This window comes from Pygoscelis adeliae, unplaced genomic scaffold (genome assembly GCF_000699105.1).
Source record: "Pygoscelis adeliae isolate BGI_AS28 unplaced genomic scaffold, ASM69910v1 Scaffold98, whole genome shotgun sequence".
In the NCBI taxonomy this organism is placed as follows: Eukaryota; Metazoa; Chordata; class Aves; order Sphenisciformes; family Spheniscidae; genus Pygoscelis; species Pygoscelis adeliae.
In genome coordinates, this window is record NW_008825547.1 from 3,500,851 (window position 1) to 3,517,596 (window position 16,746).

The following is a 16,746-nucleotide window of genomic DNA, read 5'->3' on the forward strand; positions in this document are numbered from 1 at the left end:
CAGTAAAGTAAAATAAAAAAAAAAAAAAAAACAAAAAAAACCAAGCCTGACATTTTCATTGAAAACAAGCCAGCTCACTGTTCAAGTCGCAGCACAGCCCCAAACACAGTTGCACTGGCCATATCTATGGGCAAACAGCATCACTTGCCTGAATTCCTTGCACCAGTACTGCCACCACAGCATAACACAGGCCAGGTACGTGGTTTTGTAGTCTGAGCCACTGATTTGATTCTACCATACCATGCCAGTGTAAACATATGCAGTGAAGAACAATTCATACCCATGCAGTTTTCTCCCTCTTTAAGCCATAATACAAGTTTTATTGTGGAAACTATGGTCTCCATTAGGAATTTACAGTAATACAAGCATATCTTCCCCCACAAGGAAAAAACCTGCTGAGATGAAATGGTCTGTGGTGAGAACTGGCAACAGAAGAATATTAAAAATTCTAGAAAAGTTACTCCATATACACCAGCAACACCCAGTGGCTCAAAGCACAGCAGATACTGTACAATGCACGTGGTTGTACTGGGCTTGACTGGGATGGACTTAATTTTCTTCACAGCAGCCCATATGATGCTGTGGTTTAGACTGGTGACCAAAACAGCGTTGATAACATACCAATGTTTTAGCTGTTGCTGAGCAGCGCTTGCACAACATCAAGGACTTCCCTGTTTCTCACTCTACACTTCCAATGAGTAGACTGGGGGCGGGGGAAGGCCTTTTCTGCTTCTCACCCCACCCCACCAGCGAGTAGGCTGGGGGTGCACAAGAGTCTGGGAGGGGACACAGCCGGGACAGCTCACCAAAAAGATACTGGCTGAGCATCAGTCTGCTGGTGTTGTGTCGTTGCTTTTGCATCACTTCTTTTTGTTGGATTTGTTTTGGGTTCCACCCCCCCTCCCTTTTTTCCCCTTCACTTATTAAACTGTCTTTATCTTGACCCATGAGTTTTCTCACTTCTGCCCTCCCGATTCTCTCCCCAATCCCTCTGTGGAGGACTGTGCAAGCAACTGGGTGGGAGCTTTCCTGTCAGCCAGGATCAACCCACCACAACAGCAGACATTATTTCTTCCCCAGTATGCTTACAAACCGTTTTAAGCAGATTTCAAGCGGCATGATAGTAATTTGAGCATATGAGAGAATAAGGTTCATCAAAGTAAAAATATTTCCCTTTCACAGGATAAGAACTTAAATTTTAATATTTTTACAGCATGAGAAGCATTGACTGGCAGTTGTGACAAAAATTATTTTTCTAGTTATGTCTTACCGTGCTTAATTAATTCTAAAATCCTTGCTTTTCTGAGCCTTTAAAACCTGCTCTAATCTCCCAGAAAAAAAAACAACAAACAATGTCAATAAACAACGTAACTTTTCTTTCTAAGATGTGGTCAAGTAAAGCTTGTATTAAGAATGACTCATCTAGATTGCAAGAGGAAAACTTTCCAGTCCAGGCAGTAGTTTAGCTTCAAACTCCATAAATCTCCTAAAGAAAAATAAAACCAGCATTTTTCTCTACCATCTTCAGAGACAGGTTCATTTAAAACTTACCATATGCACAGTGAAAAGATCTTGTCGATTCAACATTGGGAGAAAATAGGACCATGCAGTGTTTTTACCACGTTTTGCATAATCAAAGAAGATACAAACACGCTGATGATTTTCCTGCAAAAATTGGGAGAGGGGAAAAGATGAGAGATTTGGAAAAGCCTTCAACATAAAGCAGTTATTTGCTCCTCATTATGTTGGCATACATTATCAGAGTGTATCCGAGCTTGTAAGAGCCCATGGAAATTTTTCAGTTTGACAGTTACTTGTGGATACAGTTCATTTCAGCATTCCAACATTAAGGTTAGAGCTTTGGGGCAGGGGGAAGCAAACTTTGAAACCCTAGTTATATCTCAGTACTCCAACACCTGCTTGAGTAAAAATGGATGCATCCTTTTGATCAAGCAAGCAGAATGAGAGAAATGAGAGACTAGCTAAATACTGTCATTTTCCAGAGGAACGCTACTCTTCATCCAATCAATTATGCTAAAATGAAGTCCACACAAAATTTTCCATGTATTGCTACTTCCACACAAAAGCCTATTGTTCAACTTGGCTGTGTGTGCTACAAGTGAAACTTCAGAGTCGTAAGCTAGTCCTGCCTCTCCATTCCTCTCAATGGGAAGCGAGCTCTTCTCTCCCAGATGGGGCTGCAACTGGTTCAGCTGTTATCTCAGGCAACCTGCATACCGAGGAGAGGACACAGTCACCAGAAGTCTGTTCTCCAGGGCTTCTAGGCTGAACCACAAGAGACCACAAGTACCTGAACCTGGGCACTGTGCACAGTTTCTTCCAGCATTTCACCTAGTAACCACCACGAAAAGCAGCTATCATGGTTCTCCTTAAAGCAGACCAGAGAAGAGGCCATGCAAACCTGAAGGAGAAAGAGGAGCTCTGCTATTTCCTAATAGCCTAGAATATAGATAGTCTTCCAGAAAATCAAATACCTGGATTCTTGCTTTTCCCCAGCATTTTCATATACTTTCTAGCCTGGTGGATAGTAAGCTTTCATTCTAAAGAGATGTCTCCCCACTGAAGTCAAGCTACTACAACAAAGTATACAACTCCTATCAAGGAAGGCAAAACTGTTTGAAACACTGTAATTGGGAACTCTCATGAGAACAGTATCTCAGTCTCCACTACCCAATGAATTTAAATTTCAAACTCCCCTAGCTGAAGGACCTTCCTCCATCAGTTCAGCACCCTACTATTAACTCTATAGACCAAGAATCAGCAGGCAAGCCTGCTTGTTGGAATACGATCCATTAAGCACAAGATGACCTGAGCGTATCCATGATCCAAACATTGGCATCTCACTAAGCATTAGAGTTGCAACCAATCCTTCATTGAAAGTATCAAAGTTACTGCACCACACATGCTGCGAATTGCTATCCTGATCACTGACTGGTCAGGTCACTGGGGAAGGTCAGGTGTCACTAGTTCTCCGACAGTCATAATCCTTACAATGATTAATGTTCTATATGGCATGTGTCAAAAAGCACTCAAAAACCCTCTCAAAGTTTGTTGTTCAAACTACGATATAAAAATTTTAAACAAGTAAGATCTCAGGAACACAGTGCCTTGGTGAGAGCCTCTGCTCTGTGAGGGCTAGTTTGATGAAAAATGGCAGTTCAATCAAATAAATCACTGTTAGCACCTACACTTGTGCTACACAGATCTAGCTAAAAAGATCAAAAATAACTAGATCAGCAAGTTCAGTTTACAACATAACTAAGGAGGAGACAGACAGGTCTGGAAGCAGAAAAGCTGAAATGTCTTCTGATTGACAGCATGTTGAAGTTTAGTCTGGTTTGCTGTTAAGGCGTGGAGTACAGACAGGAGCGAAGGAGTGGAGAACTGCCTACGGCCCTGAAATATGCAGTGCCGCACCTTCCTAGGCAGCTACTGACTACACAAATAAAATGGAAATACTGAAGCTCTCACATCAACAGTTGAATATTTTAGCATCTGTCATTTCTGAAGAAGCATAATGAAGCTCACTTGGGTAATACTGCTACCTGCACCAACTACAGTGCAGGTTCTTAAAGATTTCACAAGTGACAGACTGTGCAGTGTGATGGGGTCACTAATCCAGAGAAATTGTTCCAAGTATTTATCATATGATTAGAATAAGAAGTGTTTCCTCAGGGATTTCAGTATGCTAACACTCTCCACCTTCAGAAATAAGCAGAATGGTGATACTCTTAAGGCAATCACCACATTAGTTTCACTTCTGACAGCCTCCAAAAGAAATGTTTCTCAGAACAACGATCAAACCCATAAGCAGAACTGCTAGAACAATCCTAGACACCCAGGTAGGCTTTTGGTGTGCTCAAAACAGAGTTGATATGATTTTTACAACCTCACAAGAAAAGCACAGAAAGATAACAGAAGAACCACAGACAGTCATTATAAATACAGACAAAAGCTGGATACTGTTACCTACAATAGCTGAAATTTCTAGAAACTATCGAAAGGTAGCTTTCAAATACTATTTGTTTGTCTCATGAAACTGCAGTGAACATCCTTGCTCAAAACAATTTTACTGAAAGAGTCAGTGGCACCATGACAGGCCACGTCCTTGAACAATTTCTCGCTTAAAATCTTTGCATGTACTGTATTAAGACTACTCAGGCAAAGACAAGAGACTTCATATCCACTATTGTGGATTCTTCTGTCGATGTAGTCTGCAGAGACCCTGCACTAAACTCATAGTCACAGAATCAATGGCCAATACGCCGCTTTCTGACAAGAATCTTACACCTTGAAAATGTGCAACCAAGGGTCCATAAGGCACCACTGACAGCATGTTCTACCATCTGAACATGATCAAAAGAAAACAGAAGTCCTGTTTCAGCCTTGCCTAGTGGAGGCATGGAGGGTTAGGAGGCCATGGGATGATGCCATGCAGATGCCTGCACACAAGCCCTCTTTGCCAGCAGCAAGATATCGCTGAATAATGAAGTCACACAGAGCATTGCAAAAGCCAGTGCAGCCTTTCAGATACTGAAGCAGAATTTCTAAAGTGGAAAAGGCATCCAATTTCAAACAAAAGCAAATCTATACTAGGCACCAACATCTCTATTCTCCTGTATCACTATAAAGCCTGGACAATTTAAGTCACGATGTTTAACATTAAGAATTCCACATATGCCACTTCTGTGGCAGGGTAAGGCCCTGAATACAGAAATGTCAGTGCATGACCATAAAGTCAAGAAAACATGCTCATCTAGACACGTATGACAGAACCAATATGGCAAATAAGATATTACACAAAATGACTTTCTGTGACCACCTAGAACTAATGCAGTTGTTTGAGAGTGGGCCAGTGAAAGCCTTTACCTGTGGGGTATTAATTCCACAGTACAGGAGATGATATCGGCTATCGCATATTGTAGCTATAGCCTATGCGCTAATGTCAAAGCACGTAAGCAATACAAGACCGACTGACACTCACAAAAAGTTCCAAAGAAGGGCAAATGAAATGATTACTTCTGTGGCCACCGACATGTCTCACACAGAAAATGAGACCCATTCCTCACAAAACTAGCCATAATAAACAGAGTCCTCACACACTAAGACAAAGTTTGTCATCAAATGCATAAACCAAAACAAGATGGTTTTGGTTTATGCATTTGTGTCCTAATCAAGGAATGACACTGAGGCTCCCTTTTGTCTTCTCTGCTTCTTGATGTTTGTGTCACACTTGAGAAAAAGTAAATCTAAAGAAAAGAGGAAGAGGGTGAGAGTGACAAAGCTGCAGATGGGCATGAATAAACTGCCACCACCACCACCAGCTATTATTCTAGCACTCAGGGCACTCACTCAGGGCTGTAATGTGCAGACAAGCACCTGAAAGAACACCATAATCCTCATGTTATACATCTTGTGGAGAGCTTCACACTTTTCAACTTGCCTGTTGGCAATACTGAGTACTCAGAGCTGGAATTAGAACTCACATGGTTCACCTCCTAGGGCAATGCCCTAAACTGTTAAGTTATCACTAGACACATTTCACTGCAACCTTGTATTAAATATAACATAAGCATCAGAAGAGAAACTGTCAAACAGCCAGATATTCTACGTGAATACCAGAAGAAAACCTTGCATAACTCAACCTATCTTGTTACATCATCACTCCAACCACTTTCTCTTAGTCTACTACAGAGCGAAGAAATGCAAAAGCAGGATTATCTGATTGAGTAAAGTCTTCTCTTGACTTGCCCAGGTCAGCAGAGCAGTCCTGACACCAAATTTAATAGCCTACTTTTATAAGTCACTGCATCCCATGGCTACATATTTCATTGAATCAGAAGTTCCTGTTTTATAATTAAACCATAGAGAATTTCAGAACGTTGCCCTAAACAGTCTAACTTATGTTGGAAACCTGAAGCTGCAGAAACTACACCTTCTTGCTGAGAGCAGCCAAATTAACACCTTCGTAGGAAAAGCTTCAACAACTTCAAGTTAGAAGTCATATCCTATCTACACAACAGGAAAGGGCTGACGTCACAAATCATCCCTTAACATCCAAGTTTTGCATCAAACATGGTTGAGAGCCAACAGACAAGTATACACGTATGTTTTATTTCCAGAATATGAACATATATATACAAGACTAAGTTACCCATACAACTTTAGTCCTAACATTTAACTTCTGAAGATCTGAAAATTTAAAAGAATATTTTTAATACAGTATGACAAACACCTGAAGAGACCTGAATTAGGCTAAGGAAACATTCAAGCATGCATTTAAAGACTTAAAAATAAGACAGGTTATTGACCTACTTGCAGCATATCATCAACCATAGTCAGAATGTACTGAACCGTCTGTTCCTTGGAGATATGAGTCATCAAGTTTATAAATGTTTTAGCACACTAGAAAAATAAAAGAGACATTAAAATTAATATTAGCAATTATCTTCATTCCTTTTGATAATATAAAACAGGACCTCATTAATTCACAGTTAAGTCTTACATAAGCACTGAACATCCCAACATCTTATTCAATTGCAATAAGAGATGAATACATTTGACATTATATTACAAAGAAAATTTTCTGTCACATTGATTGTTACCTTTTACAAATTGTTCTATGGCTTTTAAATGAAATAAGTACTCACTAGTGAAAGTCAGCAAGGTGCTTTGTTGAAAGACTGATTAGAAAAACCTCCATCAGCATCTTCTTTTATGGCAGTGAGGAGAACCACCAAGTAAATTGCCAAAACAGCAACAAACTTAGACACGGTATACAGAAGTTTCAGCAACTTGAATGGAGGGACGGAAGATAGGGCACTCTTACCTGTTCACTTCCTATACATTGTAGGCAAATCTTTGTTCATATTTGAGCTGTTTTCTGCCTCCTGAACAACTCTACTCTACAGTTTCAGGAACAGATATAATAGGCTGGAACAGTCACAACACTACTTTTTATGCTTCCTCCTTCCACTTCACCACATTCAACTAAAACTGAAAGAAAAATGGAACTCTGAACTGCTACACTGTAATTATACAGTGGCACATAATGTTCACCATATATGCTTTTGTCACTATGCAAATTATGGTCCATTACATAGCCGTCACACAATACAATTGGGGGGGGGGGGGGGGAGAACAGCCTAAAATTAAAGCAGAAAAAAGAGCTGGAAAGTTGTGTGTCTTGAGTGCATCTCCTACTCTTCCCTCCTGCCTCACCCAATCCTCTTGATGTCTGACATTGTCTGCTAGAACCTCAGGCTTCAAGGCTGAGATGCTACTGCTTGAAATATCATTAAAGTGTCTTTGGGCATCTTGCCTAGACTCCATACGCCAAATGGCATGGGTCACCTATCAATCTTCTATCAGCTCTGTCCAATGCAGATGTCTCATATCTTACAGTGCCTAAAATGACACCTGTGTTTAAATAACTGAATCCACCTTAGTAGTCAGTGGGCTCCATTGCTGGAACTACATTATAATTATTCAGCTAGCTAAGCAGAAATCTCACTGGCAGTAGCTCTCATCAATAAACTATAAGGAAAAAAGATCAAAAAAAAAGTGACTCAAGTACAAGTGTGCATGATTAAGTAAACTGGGACAAAGAAAGACTTGAGCTAGCTTGTCCCACAACAGAGTCAAAGTCAGATGACATTTAGTAATTATTTAATAGGTTTTTAAAAGAATGTCCAACCTACATCCAGAAAAAAAGAATCATAATAGCAAGTTTTATACTTCTTCCATAACATCTTAACTGCATACAGCCAACAATAAGAGTTGGTACGAAAATTTCCTTCCACCCTCCTCCCCAGAAGTTAGATTATTAAAAGAAAGGAAAGTTACTTGATTGCCTTCTGTTTGCAACAACTCCTGTTTTTCTTCGGGATTTCTTTTCTGTTCAAATCTTTGAATAAATTCACAGTCTTCACCTGAAATCATCTGCCCTCTGAAAAGCAAAATATGAAACCATAAGCAACAGAAACCGTTTACGTGGCAAGACTTGGGTAGCAGGGGGCCTGCAGGGGCAGCTTCTATGAGAAGACAGCAGAAGCGGCCCCCATGTTGGACAGAGCCAGTTCCAGCAGGCTCCAGGACAGACCTCCCACTGGCCAAGGCTGAGCCACTCAACAATGGTGGTAGCACCTCTGTGATAACATATTTAAGAAGGGGTAAAAACTGCTGCGCAACAGCAGCCAGGAGAGAGGAGTGAGAGTAAGAGAAACAACTATGCAGACACCAAGGTCAGTGATGAATGAAGGGGAGGAGGTGCTCCAGGCACCGGAGCAGAGATTCCCCTGCAGCCTGTGGTGAAGACCACGGTGACGCAGGTTGTCCCCCTGCAGCCCATGGAGGGCCACGGTGGAGCAGACATCCACCCTGCAGCCCATGGAAGACCCCATGCCAGAGCAGGTAGGTGTGCCCTAAAGGAAGCTGCAGCCCATGGAAAGCACACACTACAGCAGGCTCCTGTCAGGAGCTGTGACCCCACGCTGAAGCAGGTTTTCTTGCAGGACCTGTGACCCCATGGGAAAGGACCCATGCTGCTGCAGTTTGTGAAGGACTGTAACCTGTGGGCGGGAACTTTTTGTCATATTTCTTCCCCTGTCCTTTTGATGGAAGAAGGTAATAGAGCAGCCTGGTGGGCACCTGGCAGCCAGCCAAGGTCAACCCACCAAACAAACCTTATTTTCTTCAACTTGATATCTCAAACAGTACTGCTTTACCAATCCTATATCCCACAGTAGAATGTAAAGAGCTCCTTTCTGCAAAAGGTCTCATGTACAAGGAATTTAAAACTAATGACAGAATAATCACTCTAAAGCCTTCCCTATGCATCACCTCCACTCAACAGCATTCTCTAAATAATTCTTAAACTTCCAGAGGCTGAATGCAACAATCAGTGGAAATAGTTGTAAGAACTGAAATACACACAGCTAGCACATTATGCCAAAATTATAATACCTAACATGAATAATAGTCTAATCCAACCTGAAATAAGTGCTGAAAAATAACATTGTTATTTTAAGTTTGCCATAAGCACTGAAGAGAATTTTAAGGAGTACAGAGAACTTGGTTCCTAATATATTTTCAGCTTTCACTAATTACGATATTTCAGCTTTTCCTGGTAGTTTAAAAACTGATATACATGGAAGCTCATCCAAACACATAGCAAGGGGGCTTGATATAGTAAACTGCTGTGCACACCTATAAGCTAACAGATCTCTATCTGATCTTCTCTTTAACTTAATATTCAAGGGGTTACTGCCATCATCAGTGCTATTTCAGAAAGCTGTTGACTCAGCTGAATAGATGGAAGAACATTGTTGGGTTTCTGTTATAACACAAAACTTACCACCACAACAAATAACAAACTTGTCAAAATAGTACAGTCAGGTACTCTTCGTGTTAAGAAAACTAATTTTAAATCAAATAGTGCTGAAAATATCCATGACTTTAATAGGTGACTACCTTTACTAGTTAATACCAGGAGTGCTTCAAGAAAGAAGAAAATTGTTCACATCATCATCATCAATATAAAAGTCACAGGGGATGAAAGTATTAGACATTGCTCGGTTTCAGTTCTTTCCGAGACTCATCTCCTCTTACAATTCCACTGAGTCAAACAGCTCTTCCACTTTGCAAAGCTATGTAGCACGGATTCTTTTAATCAATCTTTTCCATGTTCTGGGTCAGTTTCCAGATGTTCCATGACTAGAGGTTCCATTAAAATCCTTGTAAACTTACAGGAAATGTTTGCCCCCCTTTTTTTTTTTTTTAATTGGCTCACCTGGATTCTTGAAACACAAAAATGTAAATAAGACCTACAGTGTATTCTTGGCTTTCCTCTTACTTAAATGGTTATGTCCTGAGGATGGCCTCACCACAGAGCCATCTTTTACCTATTTACTTTTCAAGCAAAGAACATAAGTAGTCCAGTACCACACGCACCATTCCTGTATTCTAGCTGCTTTGAAAGAAATATCCTTACATGCACTGATGAAAGGCGATGAAGACTTAATAGATGGAAGATTCATAAAGCCAGTGGTGGTCCTCAACTAGTTTCTACTAAAACTTAACTAATTATAGACGAAAAAGTAATTAGCTAATGATGACCATGCTGCTACCACATGCCGTTTAGACTGACTTGCGTTCTTTCTTGCCTATTAAGGATGGATTTGAGTAGTTGTTGAAAGATGAGTACAATTCATTTGCCACAAATACTGGACTTAATGACCCATAACTAGAAGCCTCTCATGTTCCAAATCAATGCTGGCCAAGACAGGGGACTCCTGGATGATATTGATATAAAGTAACCAGATGAGCTGCTTGCTTATTTCAATATATTGTGTTGCCATTTCAGAAGCACTTCAAAGATGACATAAGGTGAAGCCTTAATTTTTAGCTTTAATGCTTGAAAAAGCCTCAGCCCGGGAAGAGAGATGCTTCTTTATAGCCAGGCTATTAGAAGAGGTCTGCCAACTGTCAAGGAAAAAAAGCTTTCAAGCTTTTGCTTTCATCCTACATTAGACCACAGGAAAAAAAGAAAAAAAAAAAAGGAGAAAAAAAAAGTGTGGGAATTGATGTTGCCTTGAAAGGAAGAGAAGTTAGGGTTTACTCTTTATTGCTTTGTAAGTGCCATTCAAAAAGACACTTTCCAAACAAACAAAACAGTTCAAGGGATTTGACAGCTTTGTAAACAAGCTGTTAATATTTTATCAGGGATCTCATACATCTGATTAATAGTTTTAATAATCTCAAATGCATTCATTTCCATTAATCTCATTTTAAAATTGAAATAACTGATTATTTAGTAAAACTTAGCAACCAGTGCAGGAAAAAAGACATGAAAAATGCAGAGCAGCCTCAGACAGCTGGTACCAGCTACCATGATGCTATTACCACACTTTCCTCATCCCCTCTTCAAAGAGACAGGAATTTCCCAGCACCTTTATGCAAACAATGCAAGTAACCAAAGCTTCCCTCCATCCCTCTTCCTAACAGCCATTTAATTTCTTATTTTCCCAGGATGTGTCTACACAGTCTTTTGTCAACAGATAAAAGCCACTTTGAGCTTCAGCTGTCTGGGTATATCACGTTTAGACCAGGAGCCCTGTAACCACATTTTAAAGCTCTCTGCTTGAGATACTAAGGCCTGCCTTTGAGAGCACTAGCTACAGGAGAGTAAACTGTAAGAGAGTAAACTGTGAGAAGCTGTGTAAGATTTAGAAAGCATGAATTTGTAAGACCACCATGTTTAAAACATCTTGGTTTCTCAAGATGATTCAGAAACTTGTGATTTGTTCTTTTTATTATCCATTTCCTCCAGCAGCTCTTGTTCCTTTTTTTGTTTGAACGATTTAACAAAAGTCATTCTGGAGGTTGCGGGGGGGTGGTGGTGGTGGTTGTTTTTTAATTTGGGGGGGATGTTTTTGTTTTTAAAAACACAACTTTTAACTATGTCTGCAGCAAATATGAAGCCATCATGTCTAGGCATAATTTCTTTTATCCAGTTGTCTACAGTACTTTGCATGTACCTAAAGGACATTCATTTGATCCAACTGCTCAACAGTTTTAACATTAGAAAATTAAAACAGTAAAACTGGCTGGATGTCTACAAACTGGACCAAATTTAAATCCAAAACACACACAAAAACCACACAAAACCCAAAATACACACAAAAAATACACACTACAAGTTAGGAAACTTCTATCTTTCTTCTAAGACAAGATTTTCTTTTAAAGTCCAAGATATTTAACCCGCTTTGGAAGGTTCCCCCACCCCTAGGAAACTAAAATAGATATTTTAACATCAGAATTCACAAACATATATGTAAAGTACTTGAAGACACATGGGAAGCCAAGTACAAATTAGCCATCAGGTATCTCACCTGATTAAATATGAAGTATTGTCAAATGCTGTATACATAGAAAACCTACAGTGCAGTAAGATGCAAGTTAAACTCTGAAACAAGTTCACTTTTCCACAGAACTCATTTACTGCCCTTAGAAGGCAAAACCAAGCTTGCTTCAAGTAAGCTAGCACACCCTCCAAAGGCATTCTGACACCCTGAGGCAAATGCTGAAAGCAACCACACAGTACACAACAGCGACACACCATCTTTTCAACTAGCAGAGGGCACCGACACTTCTAAACTGCTACAAGTCTCAAGATCCAAAGGCAGGAAAGTCTGTACAGAACTAAGGGCCTCAACTACATTTAGTTTGTAGAAGGTAGGTAGACCTACACATCACCTTCCACTGTTCCAAGTTATGCTACTTTCTTCTCCCTCATACACAGACCCTAGCTGGAATTCAACACAAACAAAGTGTAAATTTTAGCATTAAAAAACAAAACATCTTTTTCCACAGCCTAATTTTGAAGTGAGCAGTGAACACAGTGGCAAACCAGTAATCTGTACAGTTGTCATACCTAAATATTTCACTTTTGTGCCAACAGTATACACACAGAAAACATCAAAAGCCAGCAGTTGTGTGTTAGCATAGTTTGACATTTAGTCTACAGTTACAACCTTCAGAGATGGAATAAACAATATGCCAGTTAATCTTTAGCTTGAACTGACTCTACAAGAGAAGTCAGGCTACTAGAGTCTGACCAACTATTAGCAAGCCATTTTACTTTTGCACTGAAGAACAGAGAGAGCAGAAAAGAACTTCCGAATGCCTTCCTGTGTGACCCAGACTCCAATGCTGTTGCAACTGATGCAATCTTTAAAGCATCTTTATACACATACAACTATCACAGCCAGATTTAAAAAAAAAAAAACAAAGACAACCCAACAAACTTCATCAGAATTTCTTGTGAAGTTCTTTTGACTCCAACTACATAAATACTATCTATAGTTTAAGGAACACAAATTATGTCATGCCTGAGTTGATGTGTTAACTTCGGGAAAACAAACATAAAAATCTTTCCTCTAATGTAAAAATGTCTGAAGACCTGAAGTACGCCTCCATGTATTTATATGCAAGCTTACCAGACTAAATGCACAGGCTGCCAGAACTGCTCAAAAGAAAGCAAGAGAAGTGTCCTTCAAAGTCATCAGCACCCCATCTCCTTTCTACTCTACGGACCAGAACAAACCACTCTGACCCGCCTCTCACAGGTGCATCAGAAGCAAGCGGTTTCCACTCATTAATAACATGCTTCATTCCAGAAATGAGTCAATATAGCTGCACTAACTGACTCTTCAATAAATCCCTTAAAGCACCAGCCTCAAAGACACTGTCACATCCAAACCTGCCTGGTGTAAAAGGGACATATCCAAAAACAGATATAATTTTATTTCCTCTTTAGAAGCACCAGAAGTTCTGCTGATATTTTCCAATAACTAATGATAAGCAAACTCCTCAGCCAAGGAACTACAGTTATCTTCATGATGCTCCACAACCCCTCTGGCACCACTTAAGTTCATCCTTGAAGCTACCTTAGCCAGGCAGCCAGGCTGTTATCAGTAAATACAAGACACAAAGATTACATTTATTTCAGAGCAATAATAAACAAGACACACTGTCATTGACATACTGAGGGCACCAAGCATTGAACAGTCTCACAACAGGATCACAAACACTCACCAGATGCACTACAGTAGCCTCTAAAACCTGGCTAACCCATCAAAGAGAAGAAATAACTAGTACATTCTTCTTTCATGGATTCCAGAACAAAACAAAGTCGAATTCTTCATCTAGAATCTGAAAAAGAACCATTAACCCTGCCTCCTGGTCAAAAGAAGTTACTTAGAAATTTGCTGAAGGATAAATAAACAAAACTCCCCCATCCTTATTCAGCACCAGGGAGAGAGAACCCCAAGAATGAAGGCAAATTATAAATGGTAAACCACATAAAGCACAGTCAAGCAATTAATACTACGTATGTATTCAAAATACAACTCCTTGCCAAACAGAACCATCCCCTATACTAACAAAAGCAACAGATTAATCTCACCAGCCTTATAGTCTGAACCACTAGAGATGCAGGAAAAAGCCTATCATCCCACATTCACTTAGATTGACAGTGTACTCCCCACTTTCATCCCGAATAACCGCGAACTAGCTGTTCACTTGCCACTAGGACAGCACAGAAACAGCTGCCCAGGCTTCCCCAGGGCACACTTCCTATCAGACAGATAACAGGGTACACAGTAACAGCAAAAGCCATTTAGATTGTTTGACAAATACTTGGTAGCTGCCACTGTCAAGTTACCACACCAACCTCGCTCTTTCGCCTGCAAAGCCACTGTAATATCACACTGCAAACTCAACACGGAACTGATACATCTGAAAAATAACCTAGAAAAAGGAAGTTTCCTCAGCAGATCAGTTCCTTAATCCAGTTTACCATGCTGATATACAATCACAAAGAGAAAAGAAATAACACAACTGAATGAATGGAATAGGCAAGACTGAGCTACATAGCACAGGGCAAAGCAGGTAGTCATTAATGAGATTCTACCACGTTAACATTCCTCAGCTTGCATGTGTACAGTTTTGCAACCTTATTTTAATATATAGCATATTTTATATCTGTATCACAGCTATCTGAAAAAAAACCTACCTTTTGCAAAGTCGTGTAACATTGATAGTCACAAAGCATCATCAGCATGGCTTGAACCTCTAGAATCATCAAGATTTCTCCCACTTCAGTCACAAAGCAACGAACACTGAAGTAATTTGCTATTATATGTGGACCCCCAAGAGATAATACTAATTTACACTTTGCCAATGTTCTTCATACGTACCTGTCATGAGGAATGCAGGGATGTAAGAATCCTGCATGTCACTTCAGAGTACAGCAGACTAGTAAAAGTCTGTTCCTTCTCCCTGTTCCCCACCTCATGCACAAATCTATTTTCCTCAGCTTGTCCCTATATGCTCTCCAGACAATATCTCTCTCGCTACTCCCAGTGCCATTATATACCTTCCAAAGTAAACTCTGAGCTTTTCTGAAATGGCAGCACAGCTCTCCCCACACTGAAGTATTTGTTTCAGCCTACTCCCTGATTTACTTGTTTCAGTTGCTCTTCAGCACTATTCTTCCTTTAGTTGAGGTACAGCTTATTTTCCTGGACTACCAGTCCAGTTTTGCTAGTACAATTTGCATTCACACAAAAGGCACTTCAGCAATAGAGATAACATACCTACATATAAGACAACTCTTACTGTAAACTTTTCTTACTTCAGTACTCATCCAATAAGGCTAAAATTGAGAATGGTGTTTGAATGATGAGGAGAAAAAAATGGATAGTTTCACCACACACTTGTGCAAACTTATACTATTTGTTCTTACAGCATTCAGTTCACAAAAGTAGAGTTCCCTTTCTGGTAACAAGTCATAAGAAAATTTTCCACAACCACTTCCATTTAACGTAGACTTTTTCCAACTACTTCCATGGGACCAAGACAGAATGTTCCTCAGTGTAACCTAATGTTCCAGTGTAACCCAAAATCTCAAAAAGTCTAACACTTAAGAAGGAAGGGTAAAAAAAAAAAAAAAAAATTGTGGAAAGTTTTTACTTACTGGAGATATGACTGCCAGTTTACTTTGTTTGCTCGAACTTCAGCAGCTTTGGCAGCAATGATGTTTGTTGGGACAGCAGCATCTACAGCACCTCGGATATCCATCTTAATTGATAACTAAAATGTACCTAGAAATGCAAGTCAGAATTGAGACCTCTTATTAAAGTATTAAAAAGCAGAGTATCTGCCCAATGTTTTAAAGAAATAAAAAGGAAAATCTGTTTTCAGGTGTCCCACTCCCTAAAACCATACTCAGCACTTCCTGAGAAATCAAAGTTTTATAAAGCATCTAAAATGTGACTTCCCCAAAACAAAAAAAAAGCCATACCTACACACTAAACTGTAACCAATCACAAGTTTGCTAAAATAAAAGATATATACCATTACTGAGTAACTCCCAGTCTTGTAAATTCTTAAACAATCAAATGAAGTTATTTCAATAAAGACTATTCTTCTTCAATGCCCAAGTAGCCCTACAGATAACAGAAGCCATCTTCCTTCCACATCAGGGTTAAAATTCAGTGCCACCCCCACACATTAGGACTGATTTCGTTCAGGCATTTGTCTAAGAGTATTTAGACATGAGAAGCACGTGAACTACAACTTCCAAAAAAAACCCCACAAGTTATATAAATTAAAACCCATGTTACATAAACTAACAAGAAAATGAATACCATCACTGTACAGAAAGTAAACTGAAAAATAAATATGAACAGAAGCTCTTCATCGGGACATACTGTATTACCACAGACAGTGACCTTCACCAATTCTTTCTCCTTCCTTTATGGTTTAATCTGCACCTGACTTTGATGCCAAAACAAGAAGTGTGTTTGCAGAGGCTCGAGACCCAGCCGGAGCAGGAATTCCTTACAACCTAAACTGCACCAAGCCTCTCCACGCAGCCTATTTCTGGACTTTTCTGGCTCTCTTTACAGAAGCAAGCAAGAGCAAATTGGCACATTCTGCCCCATCCCTAACAAACATACCTGATTTGTATGACTGAATGAAAATATGATTCTGACAAAAGCAAAAAAAGGAACTACCCTGAACAAATGGAGCAGCGGAACTGCCCTCCCTTTGAAACTACTTCTGTGAGCAGACACCCACAAAGACGGCACCACTTACTATGCCCTTCAACCACCACTGAACGTCTCCCAGCTCTTACGTGACCCACCCGGAGCCATTTAA

General features: G+C 39.9%; 1 protein-coding gene across 1 annotated transcript in view; it reads right to left on the minus strand.

The window, feature by feature from the left end:
- The window catches only part of ATP6V1H (ATPase, H+ transporting, lysosomal 50/57kDa, V1 subunit H), a 51,296-nt gene extending 35,615 nt beyond the window's left edge, over window positions 1–15,681 (minus strand). Inside the window, exons 1-4 of the mRNA XM_009332054.1 lie at window positions 15,560–15,681; window positions 7,867–7,969; window positions 6,337–6,426; window positions 1,552–1,665 (exon numbers count right to left, since the gene is read on the minus strand). Of these exons, the coding sequence (XP_009330329.1) occupies window positions 1,552–1,665; window positions 6,337–6,426; window positions 7,867–7,969; window positions 15,560–15,663 (411 nt within the window). The 5' untranslated portion in view covers window positions 15,664–15,681. The remainder of the gene's footprint in view (window positions 1–1,551; window positions 1,666–6,336; window positions 6,427–7,866; window positions 7,970–15,559) is intronic.
- Between the last annotated feature and the right edge of the window lie 1,065 nt (window positions 15,682–16,746).